The following is a 14,277-nucleotide window of genomic DNA, read 5'->3' on the forward strand; positions in this document are numbered from 1 at the left end:
CGTTCTCAGGTACTCTCGGTGGGCGCCAAGGAAATACGAGAGAAAAAGAGAGAGATAGAGAGAGAGAGAGAGAGATGAAGAAACGAGTCTCTGAAGTCTTCCCTCCTTCCCTCCTTCCTTGCATCTGCAGTTCGTGTTTGTGTGTGCGTTAGAGAGAGAAAGAGAGAGAGCGAGAGGGGAATTCTGGGATGGAGGTTTAATACAGGCCGTTGATCATGGACTAATCTGACAGACCAAACACTTTAATCCCCAGAGGTGTGTTTCTGTGAGATAGTCAAACTTCTCTGTGGGAGGATGGCGCTGTTTCTTTTTTTTTTAGACAAGTGTGCTCAATTTCAAAAATTCAAACACCACTCATTCTTTACCCCCCTCCCCACCACACACACACACACACACTCCCTCCTTTAAGAAGGGGTCTGGGAATTCAGATATATTTAACTTGAGGTGCCTTCTCCTGAACTTTTCAAGTCTATGCTCTATGGGAAAAAAATGTCCGTTGCTGTTTGCGGATGCATTTCTGTCACAGGGAAATACTGCTCCCCTTCCTCAAACAAAAGAGATTAAAATCAGCCATGTGTCTTTTCACACGGTGGAGAAAAGTCATAAAACTCGCACGTGCTGTTGCTCTCACTTTCAAATCAGCGCCTTATTAAAGAATCTTCAGAGACTCCGGAATTTAATGCTCCAACTGCCGGATATTGGATCTCCCTCTAACGGCGGCGATAAAATCAGTTACTAGATAAAAACGGCTATGGCCGTGGATGTTATCAGGCAGCGGCAGAGGGCTGTGGGGGCGAAGCTGTCCTTGAGACCAAACATCTCTTCCCCACTTATTTGTCTTATTCAGCTGAGTTAAAGCAGCAATATAACATGTTCACGAGCCTCTGCACAGCAGTCATGTCTTCATACATTTTTCCTCTCTCTCTCTCTCTCTCTCTCTCTCCCTCTCTCTCTTTCTCTCTGTCTGTGTTCTCTCTTTCTCTCTCTCTCTCTTTCTCTCTGTCTGTGTTCTCTCTGCTCTCTCCATAGTTTACAGTTGCTGCACGCAGCCAGCTTCCTCCCCGTGCCATTTCCATGCTTGAATGTGTTCCCCCTCCTCTCGCATCTGGTTTTCCATTGTTTGCGCTTCTACCTTCATACCCATCTCTGCAAAGCTCAACACAGCACTTAACCCGACAGAGGAGATGGCACTCGGCCAGTTAAATGGGCCCCTTTTAGACTCCACTCTCCGAGGTGGTGATGGTGGTGGTGGCGGTGGTGTGAGTGTGTGTGCGTGTGTGTGTGTGTGTGTGTGTGTGGGGGGGGGGGGGGGTTGTGATGGGGATGGTGAGGCACTTCCAAGCCTGGAAAAGCTGACTTCAGTTATTAGCCCCAGTATGTCACCCAGCTGTAGGCTCCATATCCGATAACCCGAAGCAGAAGTAAGCGTTTGCTCTTATCAGCCTGTCTCTCCTCCCCCCCTCTCCCTCACTCTCTCTCTCCCTCCCTCCCCCTCCCTTCCTCTCCCTGCCTCTCTCCTACTCGCTTGTTTAATCTTTAAACACCTGGAAGAGTCAGAGAAGAGTAGAAGGCATGTGAAAAGACTGTCAAAAAAAGAGAAAGACAGGGGAATGGGGAGGGAGACCTTTGTCAGAGGTTTCGTGTGTTTTTTATTTTAGAAGCCATTACCAAATGTGTAGGCGAATCAGAGACCAATGTGAGACAGGACACCAGCCATTTGTCTTTCAACATAATGAGAGAAATTCTTCTTCACATGGAGGCCGGATGAACCCTGAGGCAGAATAGCCTCTTGATACTGTGCTATGTGTGTGTGTGTGTGTGTGTGTGTGTGTGTGTGTGTGTGTGTGTGTGTGTGTGTGTGGGTTTGTGTTCAAAGTACATACTGTATCTTCACATCAGAGCTGGGTGAAAAAAAAAAAAAAGAAAACAGAGAGAGGCTTGTGTCTATTTCGCATGTACGGTGCATGCCACCGAATTAAAGGCCTTAACATGCAGCGTAACAATATCTCACCAATGATCTTTTTTGTGGAGTCATATGACGGGAGCGCGGGCGGGAGCGCTGCAGTGGGAACTCGATCCACACTCTACCCTTCGGTGAGCGACTGGGGGTCAACAGTGTGCGAACAACTGGATTCATCCTGAGGGAGGAGAGGAGGGGAGGAGGGAGGGAGGCGGGGGGAGTGTCGGGTGGAGCGCAGCGCAGATGACACCGGCCAGGAATGGGAACCATCCGTCCACAGGCACCTCGCGGCCCTGAAAACGCTCTGCGGAACAGATTTATGAAACAAATTCGGCCTGCCCCCCTGACCCCGCCTGTCCGGGGCAGATCATAAATCTGACATGAGGGCCGGGGCTGAGTGGCATTTATTCATTATTCAGCACTGACCCCTAACACCCCAAACCGCACCGCGTCCGTGTTTGCACCCCGACTTTTTTTTTTTTTTTTTTCAAGCCGCGCGGATTTTTAGGAGTATTTCTTTCTCGTCTAGCCGCACTTTTGTTTGTTGTCACTGCAGTCCCCTTCGGCTGAGCAGTCACGCCAGGTGGATATATAAACTGTAATTACTAGTAAATCCTGACAAACTGTCGGCGCTCAAACACAAGTCAGCCTTTTTTATTCTTTTTTTGGATAATCTTCCAAAAGCCTCTCTTTCTCCGGCTGCCCAGGTTCTTTGGTGCTGTCGGTGCAGTAAGAAGATCAGACAGAAGATGAATCAGGATAGTTGAAAGGTGCGTGTGTGTGTGTGTGTGTGTGCATGTGTGTGTGTGTGGGGGGGGGGGTATGTGCTTGTGGTATGTTTTTGAGGTGAGAGGCTCTTGCCCTTGTGCTTCCCCCCCCCCCCCCTTGCCTTCCCCATTCCCTGACAAGAAAACAAGGGCGTCTGGGATCTGGTCGGAGCTTCAGAGGGCATCAAAGCACACCTCCGTACACATCCCCCTGAAAACGGGGCCATCACCCTGCACCTCCCGTATTAAGCCCTGGAGTCTGCCAGCTGCACACATGACCATCCATGTGTGTGTGTGTGTGTGTGTGTGTTGGAGGGAGGAGTGGGAGTGGGGGGATGGGGTTCAGAGGGCCCTTGGGTGGAGGTGTTCTGGATCTGAGACAGACATGAGTGATTAACCTTGCCCACAACACACACACATACTACACATACACACACAGAAAACTCACACACACGCCATGCCCAAGAAAACTGCTCTCCCCCACACTGAGAAGCCAGCCCTGGGCCTGGATGAAAGGCAGCTCCAGGCGTGGAGCGAGGAGGAGGAGGAGGAGGAGAAGGAGGAGGAAGAGGAGGAGGGTGCATGCGTGCGCTGCCCCGACTGTAGCCTCTGCTCCTGGGGGAGTCCTGGAGAGTCCCCCGGCACGCAGCAGCAGCAGCACCAGCAGCAGCAGCAGCACTGGAGGAATCCCAGCAATGGCGCTGAGATAATGAAGCTGCATATGGAACAGGTTAACACGCGCTGATCTTTGAGCTCCGTGGGCCGAGTCGAAGCCACCCCGGGCCCCCTCCCCTTCTCTGTGTTATCATATCCACGAGGATGATGGATGAGCTGAGAGCACAAAGGACAGACAGGTCCTCTCCCTCTCTCTCTGGAAGCCAGTCATATGTGCATTTATGTGTGATAGAGCCATGGAGTAAACTGAATTTACAATACAGGTGATGACTACATGCAGATTGAAAAATGCACATAATTACATTGCGCAATAACATGTATTAACCAATTACACAACTATCCCATCTGTTGTATTCCTGGTAATGTGAATCATCTAAGTTGTTGGGAGTTTCCCTTTTGGTTTAAAGACAATTCCATCTTGGATCTTGAATGCACGTGTACGTGGGTTTGGCTGTACAACTTATTTTTCCACCTACAAATGTTTAAATACAGGATGGAATAAACACATTCATTTAATAACAGCTGAATGATTTATGGCAGTGATTTAGGGAGTGGCCATGAATGGCTAGGATTTAAAGGCCAGAATCACTCGGCAGTTGGCTGCTTACACACAGAGGAAAGGAAGACCCAAACAGGAAGAAGCAAACCGGCCAAATGAAAACAGTTCAGCATCAGTAACACAACATCATCCATTTAATTGGGATTTGCTAACAGCCAGGGGCAAAAATAATGAAGATGAATAGACTGCGAAACAATGCAGAGTTGGAGTATTTGGACTCAAGGCTGAGTTTGAATTTGTTTTAGTTTAACTTGTTTTTTTTTATGTACACCCATGTTGTCTATTTTCACAGACTTCTCTTCCTCACCACATCCACCTAACAAATAGCCTTTCATTTAAGCATTGCCCTCTGCAGCATAGCTCAAAGTTCAGATCAGCACAACAATGCACTTCCTTGTCTCTTCAACTAACACCTTTTCATTCTGCCCTGTCAAATTCCCTCTACTCTCTGCAGTCTATACCAAAAAGCATTGGCACAGCAGCACAGACAAAATAAACCTTACTGAAACACTGTTGTCTCCCCTCTGTTTGTTACATTTGACAAGTTCTATTCCAAAATCAGTAATCAAAGTACTTAGCGAGCGCTCTGTTTCTAAGGGTGAAGTTAACGCAGGCCTTAAAGTTCTGGATGTGCTCGAGGTGGGAGAGCTCTTCAAATCCACAAACTTGCTACATCTCGTCTGCTTTTCCAGTGCTCTCCTCGTATAGATCACCCGACCCCACAAGACAAGAGAGCACAGAAAGAAAGAGAGAGAAAAAAGACATACACACACAGACACAGACACAGACACACACACACACACACACACACACACACACACACATACAGGAGGGGGGAAAAAGCCACCTGGTCAAGCTGAAATCTCCATCACAGCGAGGAACACGGCATAAAGCGCGGCTCACTGCTCCCGGGGGCCTCTGTGGGCAGCCCCTACTGCTCCCTGGGCACTCGTGAGGAGCGGCCGCTCTGCTAACGCCGGGGAATCTTTATTCCTCCCCAGCCCTCCCTCCCTCCCGCCCTCCCTCCCGCCCCCACCGGCCGACACGGCCACAAAACGCCCGGCGTCAGGCAGAGACGACGACTCAGCCACCAGACACTCCAGCTCCTGCCATTGCGAATGTGTGAGTGTGTGCGTGTGTGTGTGCCATGTCATGTTGTGTGGGCACTCGCTGGCCTCTTGGTGACAGACACTGTCCTATCCTGCTGCATTGACCAAATGCCAGCCACAAAACGTCACAAAATCACAGAGCCCACCCTCACCCCAGTCCCTACTGTTTCTCCACCCAACCCCTCCCCACCCCCCCGCCCCCCCCTACACTGACTCAGGCAGCAGGGAGGGAACAGAGGAACATTTAAGAGCTCAACTATAAAAGAGCGGCTGGTCTCAAAATGGCCGCCGAGAGGCCACACGCTAATCTCGCACTAATCCAGGTGAGCGAAAGCAGGCCAGGAGAAAGTTAGAGCGATCAGGTTACGCCTGCTTACTGGAGGAATGACTATGTGTGTGTGTGTGTGTGTGCGTGCTTGCGCTCTCTGTGTGTGTGTGTGTATGTGCCTGCTTGTGTGTGTGTGTGTGTGTGTGTGTGTGTGTGAAAAAGAAACAAAGACACAGAGAATGAAAGAGAGAAAAGAAGTGACAGTGCTGAGAACTGCAGTTTAAATAACACGAACACTACTCACCGCGTCAAAGCCAAACCAAAAAGGAAGTCTCATTATAGCTCACAGTAAGTGCCTCACAGGAACATGCTTTCTCCATCAACAATGCAGTCTGTTTAAAATGCCCTGCATCAACGGCTACAACTCCTGATTGCTGTGCAAACCCGCACAAAGAGTTCCACAGACATCAACCATGTGTACACCTATCCCATGCTGTGCCCTAAGGCATCCATTATAAACCCTCAAACACGCACCGCTAACAGCACCACATCCAGGAGCTGAAGGCAGAGCCACGTAGGGGCCCTTCTCTCTTATTATTGCTCTTGATCTTTCTATCCTTGTCTTTCCTTTCCTTTCCCTTCACCACTCTCTCTCTCTCTCTCCCTGTCTCTTTCTCTCCCCGTCTCTTTCTCTCGATGGCCAATAACCCTCTAAGCCTTTATTTGCTCTCTGAGCGGATAAACCTGGAGGGGTTTGTGTGTGTTTTGCTTCATGCCTTGTAGTCAAGGCTCCTGGGAGATGCTTCTGGGGGAGAGCCTCCTGCCGGCACTAAAACCACCCCCACCCCCCCCTCACACACACACACACACTCTCACACACACACACACACACACACACACACACACACACACACACACACACACACACACACACACACACACACACACACACACACTTACACACACCCAGACACCATCCCAGCCCCTCCTCAGCTCATGCCTGCCTCCGAGGAGACACCCCCCCCAACGTACGCTCTCCTTGCCTGTTAGTCAATTAGAGCCATCATTAAAAGCTGGGGCACCCTGGGAAATAAACCAAATCTGCCGCAGCTGCCGATCGCTCTGAACCTCACGCTTTCCCCCCCACACTCCTTAAGCTCAGGTTATATTGGAAGCAGGAGACGGTGGGTGTGTGAAGGAGTCTGGTGTGCATGTGTGTGTGTGTGTGTGTGTGTGTGTGTGTGTGTGTGTATTGTGTGTGTGAGAGAGAGTACATATGTGATGGTGTCTCTCCCCCTACTCACACAGCAGCAGTGATTTCCCGGCTGTTATCATCCTCGCGGCTCTGGGCTCAATGGAGTGGTGTAGGAGGATGGGAGCGTGGGGCGTGGGGCCTTCCTCTATCTACCTCTGTGCCTCCTCTCTCTCTCCCCCTCTCTTTATCTCTCTCTCTCTCTCTCTCTCTCTCTCTCTCTCTCTTTCCCTCTCTCTCTCAGCAGCCTCTAGCTCACAGGGTGCTCCACAACTAAAGCTCTTCCACTTTTAATCATCTCACACAGAATGCACCACCTCACTGCTTCCTCTCTCTCTCTCTTTCTCTCTCACACACACACACACAAACACACCCAAATACAGCTATATAATGGCACGCAAACACACTCACGCACAAATTCTCACAACATAGACACACACACACACCACGCACGCACACACAAACACACACACCCAATCGCTTGAGTCATGTGGAGATGTCCAAGGCTGCGCCACGTGGCGGAGGCGGGCTGAGGGGGAAGCAGCCCATTATCGAGATCGTTGTGATCGACCTGCCTTCCTGCCTCCCAACTCGGTGCGATCGTTGATCGCTGCGCGCTCCTTTGTGATACGCACATCCACGGATAGCACACTTTTAAGCTTTTCTACCAGCAAGGCTGACGGAGAAAAGTCCATTTCACATTTATTTTTATAACTGAAATGTTTCAGAACATTGGGGGGTATGAACGCTGACAAAATGCAAAGCTCCACATATATTTGCACTGAGTTGCGTCTATATATTTGCACTTGCGTTCGGACCTCCATCCTGTTTGAGGAACTGGATTGGTACCTTCTGAATAAACATGGCAAAAGCAAGAGCTTTGATCCGCTGCGACTGTCCCGCACGGACGCGGGGGGTCTGTCATCCTCTCAGCTTTACATATCTGACGACACCCTGTCGACGCAGGCACTTAAAAGGGACTCTTTTGTGCTTTGTCATGTTCTCGTCTCTCGACTACAGCGCGGCACGTCGCATCCAATACCTAAAGCCTCTTCCCCCCTGAGTGACGCCTTTACTGTCCGTGCATTGAGACGTGTCTATGTAAACCCCGGCGCGGACTTTATGGGTTTATCCTATTTTGCTTTCTCTCGACCGCACTGTTTAAAGAAGCGAGTGCGAGCGCGTGCGTTTGGCAGGCTTTCGCAGAGCTTCTAGGGAGCTTCTCGGGAGAAGCGAGAGCTGCTGTAAATTCCCGCTTGTCATTTATATTTGAGCAAACTCGGAGGGTGTGTTCCCACAATTTACACTGCTAGACCAGAGCGTCATGGTGCCGGATGATCATATTGCAATAAAAGACACACACACACACACACACACACACGCACACACATACACACATGCACACACATGTTCACAGAGGCAAACACACATGTGGGTATTGTTGGGGGAGGAGAGACTGCTGTTTGTTCGACACATGAACATGGCTCCTATTGTGCTCCTACAGTGACTACTAGCATTTCCAAGTGAGTGGCATGAGCGAACAAGACCCCCCGAGTGTCTCTTGTGGTGCGCCATCTCTAGCCGTCCTGAAGGAAATCAGATCCGTCTTTTTAGGGCCCGTCTTTGTCTGAAAGGGGCCGGTGTAGTTAATTTGCTCTCAGCTTTTCCACGGCAAAGAAATTTAATCTGGCAAGTAAGACGATCACAGGCAATGGGGGAAAAAGTGCCTTGCAATTTCGGGGCATAACTGCCTCTGTCTACTGTCAATATTTTGACAGGCCTGATGTCTAAGTGCAATTATTTGTCGAGAACCCTGCCAAGGATTTAATTGATACAAGCATAATTACATGTTTTGTTACGGGGGGTGAGGGGTGGGCAGAGGTGGTGGTGTGTCGGTGGGGTAGGATGGAAGGGGGGGGGGGCAGAACAAAGCACTGCTCACGTTCATACAGTGGCCTGGTATGTCTTTCATCCCGGGGTATCTCTTCATGTTTACCCTGCGGCCTCATAACTCCCAACACAAGAAGATACTGTTTCCCTGAGCGGGCATCTTTGGCAAATCAATTCATTACTCAACCATCGGGCGCTTGAAAGTGCCTCTTTCATAAATCAATTCTCTCTCTCTCTCTCTCTCTCTTTCTCTCTTTGCCGACCACCGGCAGTTAAAAGGCACTGACCACAGCCGTGGGTTTTGACATGGTCCCATGCAGCGCTATCGTCTTTCCCTCGCCGGGGGAAGATAAATACGGATATGAATTGGTGGCAGGCCTCGATCAAAAACGGCATACGAACAATAGCCAACCGCAACGAATTTCTCCCTCTCATCCCTAATGATTTTATTTTCCAGGATTTTTTCCTCCCCGCTTTGTTGTGGCGCGGCACTGATTCCGCAATCGCCCCAAGGGCTTAATAACAACAGTACGGCCACATAATACTAGGAACTGACCAAGTCCAGTGCACTTGACCACAAGGGCCTCTTTCGGGGTGAATGCGCTGACCTTCGGCAACTTCTCATAGCTCGCACAAGCAGTCGGTAATGAGAGAGAGAGAGAAAAAAAGAGAAAGAGCAAGAGAAAGCGAGAGAGAGAAAGAGAGAGAGAGAGAGGGGGAGAGGGTCAAGGCCGAAGCATAGTGTAACCATGCCCTGAATCACTAGCCTTGACACGGTAGACACTACCTCACCGTGAGAATAGCAGAGGTGCTGACGTTGACAGACGGCGCTGAATAAAGCCATTCTTCAATGGAGACCCTACGCAGAGGAGAGCGGTGATTTAAGGCTAACATTACTTCTGTCAGAGAAAACAAACTAGCAGGGCTGTTGAATAAGCGAAACATGACCTGCCGTTGCGTGCGTGTGTGTGTGTGGGGGGGGGGGGGGGGTGTCAGGCCAGAGCTGAGATGTTGAAAAGCTGCAGCTCGGTTTTCTGGTGGTAATACTGAATGATTGATCTACATGACTGGTCTTCTATTAAACGCTGACAATTTAATCGCTCTGAAATCCAGTTTAGCACACAAAGGCAAAATGGTTGGGGGTGGGGGAATTGGTGGATGCCTCAGGGGATATTTTAAAAAATGCAACACGTGCGCGAGTACATCAAGCGGAAGGTCAAAAACGACCAAATTTGTGTAATTACGCGAGGGTCGGCTTTTCAATTTGCGGCGGAGACGGTGCGTCGGCGTGTCACTTCATTGGGCGCGCACCTTCCTCGAGGGGGGCGCGGTGACCGTCCTCATTATCTGTCATTGAGCAGAGCACAGCTCCGCTAGCATCCGCTAACCCCCCCCCCCCCCCCACCCCTCGCCTCCTCCATTACCGCAGCCTATCCCGCCGTCATCAGCACCAAGCAACTGAAGTAATTACAGCACGGCTTATGGGAACGGTGTGTGTGTGAGGGGGAACTGAAGAGCAGAAATGGGCTGGGGGGGGGGGGGGGGGTGGAAGATTGGGTTGGTTAGGCAAAAGGAATGGTTAGGGGGGAGTGGAGGCTGAGACATAGATTGGAGAGGTGTGTGTGTGAGTGTGTGTGTTGGAGTGTGTGTGTGTGGGGGGGGGGGGGTGTTGGCTGTTGCAAAAGGGGGCTTTTTATTGTGGTGTCAATGCAATCCACCCTTCCAACCCCCCCACCCCCCCACCCCTGTCTGCCAGCCACCGTTGCCATGGGAACAGCACCCGCCTTCCCGGGAGCTCCGGAACGATCGACTCGGAGCGAGACGAGACGTCCAGACAAGCCCTCCTGCTGCCAGCAAGCGGATGAATCACAGGTGAGAGAGGCACAGAGAGAGAGAGAGAGAGAGAGAGAGAGAGAGAGATGGAGAGAGAGAGAGAGAGAGATGGAGATAGAGAGATGGAAAGAGAGAGAGAGAGAGTGTATGTATACAGCGGATGCTCTATGCTTTGCACTACATAAGTGTGACTGTTTCTCTCTCTGTGTTTGTGTGTGCATCCGTGTGTGTGTTTATGCAGGCGCGTGTGTATGTGTGTGTGTGTGTGAGAGAGAGAGAGTGTGCATGCACACTGGGATGGCTGCAGGGCTGCTCTGGCAACATCTGATCGATCCACGCCCAGAGCAGTGTAAGCTAACACACGTCCAACTGGGGGAATGTGTGTGTGTGTGTGTGTGTGTGTGTGTGTGTGTGTGTGTGTGTGGAGGCCAGTGGGGGAACGGGGGTTGTCGGGGGGTGGGTGGTGGGGGTGGGGTAGGTAAGGTAGGGGGAGATCCTCTCTCCTCTCTGGGGGCTTTCAGCATATATCCAGTCTGCAGTTTGGGGTGAGCTTACATTTTCGCAATGCAGCCAAACAGACGATCCCTTTCTGGAGAGACCCAACCAGCACTGGCGTATTATGGAGCCTAGCGATGATATAAGGGCTCTGAGAAAGACTGAGTGACGGGAGATGAGAGGAGCCCGCTCCAAATTTACTCTCCCATAACTACAGCGATCAGTCTCCGGCTTTGCACCACACACAATAGTGAAATATGCGCTCCGCCGTTGTATGGAGTGTTTCTTCTCGGCGGCGCAAAAACAACGTGCGAAATGCTAACTGATTTATGGCGTTCCTGAAAAGATTTCAATATTTCACCCGCGCGTCTGCCCAGAAATGCTCAGCAGAGCGTACGGAAACTATGATAAGTGGAATGTTCATAACAAAAGCGCACGGTCAAATAAATCATCATTTTGCATAGGAGGGCTTTCCTTGGCTACGCTCCCATGATACGTACCCGACATGATTAAAAAATAGTTTCCATTTAATGCCGAGCTGTAAAATTCACACACACGCACACACACACACACACACACACACATACTGTATACACACATACACACTAACACACACACACACACACACACACTCACAAACACACACACACACACACACATACTGTACTGTACACACATACCTGTACAAACACATACACATACACGCACACACACACACGCACACGCACACGCACACACACACACACACACACACACACACACACACACACACACACACACACACACACACACACACACACACACACACACACACACATATACAGTATATCCATTCACATTCAGCTGGTATATCTGTTTGAGCTCTGGGCTCCTGTCTAACACTCAGCTTTTGGCATTCACGCTAGTGAGTCGACTCACTAGCACATTTAAAATGAACTGGAGCTGAAGTGTCGATACGCCACACTAGTCTAAGCAGACTCTTACGGCAACGGGCCGAATCTAAAGTAAGGCGTCCGTCCGCGCCGCTCACCTTTGCAGACGGTGCCGTTGTCCATGGGCTCGTGGCCGGCCTTGCACATGCAGCGTCCGATGGGCACCATCCACTCGCCGTCGCCGTTGCAGTAGAGCTTGATGGGCACGTCCACCTCCTCGCCGTTGGGGATGCAGATGCCGCGCGCCAGCACCAGCGAGGTGCTCTCGGCGCCCGCCAGCGTCTCCTGGAAGGCGGCGCCGTTGCGCACCACGGCCGGGCACTTGCGGTAGTAGACGCGCACGGCGATGAGCGACATGCAGCCGCCGTAGTCCTGGAAGGCCAGGTAGAAGCCGTTGCGCGACACCGGGCCGAAGCTGCGGATCTCGGTGTTGATCTTCATGACGCGGCCGCCCAGGTCCACCTGCGAGAAGCTCTCGTCGGCGGCGAGGGTGTCCACCTTGATCCACGGGTTCTCCATCCACGGCGGCGAGGTCTTGGTGGCCGTGTCGGAGTCCGACTCGTAGTAGTAGAGGTTGAACGTCTCCTTGCAGGAGCCGGGCACGTTGGGGATGCTGCCGCAGTCGCGCACCGAGAACTTCATCTCCACGTGGATGCGCTGCGCGCCGCGCCGGCGGATGTACTTGGTGCGCACCCAGTTGTTCTGGTTGCTCTCGAAGACGTTGCACACCTGGTAGGTGCGGATGGTGTTCATGCCCTCATCGTAGCCGCTCACCTCCTCCCACTGCAGGCAAGGCAAACACACAACAGCAAGCCAGTTAGTGGTGCAGCCATAGCAGTTATAGTACAACAAACATTCACAGTGGCCTTTCTTCAATAAACTCGAAATCTGTTGAAAGGAGCTTACAATTCTGCAATGTTGTGACCAAACAAACTTTTGAAACAATCTTGAGACAAAATTTTACGACAGTGTTATGACAAACCTCTGCGACAATGTTGCGACAAACTATTTTGACAATATTATGGCACACTTCTTTTATGGTAATGTTGAAAACCTTTTATGACAATGTTGTGACAAACCTTTGCAAAAATGTTGTGATTAACATTTTGTGACAATGTCGCAACAGATTTTTAACAACCTTTTGAAACAATATTGTGACATTATTATGGCACATTTTTATATGACAATTTTCCTCATCACAATAGATCAACAGTTCAACAGGTTCAACCCAATGAAATCAGACCCGTCTCTAACATGCTCCTGAGGTCAAATTTGGATTGGCTAGAACCGCTCCTAGCTCGGTCAATTTATTCCCCAATTACACAGACTTTGTCGGAACACCAGATGATTTTCAAACAACTGTAACAAGACTGTAAAGAGCAATTTTCTGAATTTTACAAACACCATTAGAAACAATTAGACATGAGTCAACGGACAGCATGTTTAATATATTTGACCTTCAGAGTCTTCACCTTCTCATAAAAAATCTTACATGCCAACTCCTCCACCCACACCCTCCCCCTGCCCGTGTTAAGCTCGACCCCTAAACACCAGCGGGGCGTCAGTGGGCATCCCGCTACGCACCCTCAGATAGCCCTGGCGCTTCTTCAGGCGTGCAGGCGAGAGTGAAACTGAAACTTTTTAAGCAGCTTTTCCCCCCAAACGGCAAGCCTGAGATTACAGGGCCGAGATGGGGATAAGGTGGCGGGCAGGGTGTGATCTGCTCCCTTGCTGGCAGCAGGCTTTGGCACACGGCTAATGTTGTGTGTGTTTGTGCATGTGTGTGTGTGTGTGCGCGTGTGTGATTATGTGTGTGTGGGAGAATGTGTGTATACGTGTGTGTCTGTGTCTGTGTCTGTGACTGTGTGTGTGTGTTCTGTATTAGTGTGTGTCTGTGTGTGAGTGTTAGAGAGAGAATGTGAGTGTGTTGTCATGTGTGTATGCGGCGCATGCTTTGTGTGTAAGCTATATTTGTAAGCTGTGTGTGTGTGTGTGCGTGCGTGTGTCTGTGTGTGTGTGTGTGTGTGTGTGTGTGTGTGTGTGTGTGTGTGTGAGTGTGTGCTTGCGTACGTGCATGTGTGTGTGTGTGTGTGTGTGTGTGTGTGTGTGTGCGCGCGCGTGTGCATAAATATGTGTTTGTGTGTGTATGCCCTATGTGTGAGAAGCTGGCGTGGGCCAGGCCGAGCTGGAGACTTTTTCTCGCTGGCTTCCAGCATCCAAATCTCCCCGCTGCGCGTGTGTGCCAGGCTCAGAGGCTGGAGCAGGCGCTATTAGCGCACACCTCCACGTGAACAGAGGGAAGGGAGAGCCAGAGGAGGGCGGAGGGCATGGGGGGGGGGGGCAGCAGGGAACGGGGGGAGCAGGTGATAAACTCCGCTGTTTATACGGCCATGTGCTTCTGCAGAGCTGGCTGCTTTCTGAGGCCTCTGGCTTCATAAAATAACAACTAGTGCTGTTTCTCTCTCTCTCTTTCTCTCTCTCTCTCCCTCTCTCTCTTTCTCTCGACTCCACTATGGGTTTACAGGAAGGAAGGGGGG

The 14,277-nt window shown here is 50.7% G+C and overlaps 1 protein-coding gene across 1 annotated transcript in view; it reads right to left on the reverse strand.

Moving 5' to 3' along the window:
- Positions 1-14,277, reverse strand: part of ephb2b (eph receptor B2b) — a 168,397-nt gene that overhangs the window by 83,595 nt on the left and 70,525 nt on the right. The window contains exon 3 of the mRNA XM_062545014.1: positions 11,839-12,523. Within this exon, the coding sequence (XP_062400998.1) occupies positions 11,839-12,523 (685 nt within the window). The remainder of the gene's footprint in view (positions 1-11,838; positions 12,524-14,277) is intronic.

Source organism: Sardina pilchardus, chromosome 9, assembly GCF_963854185.1.
Source record: "Sardina pilchardus chromosome 9, fSarPil1.1, whole genome shotgun sequence".
In the NCBI taxonomy this organism is placed as follows: domain Eukaryota; kingdom Metazoa; phylum Chordata; class Actinopteri; order Clupeiformes; family Clupeidae; genus Sardina; species Sardina pilchardus.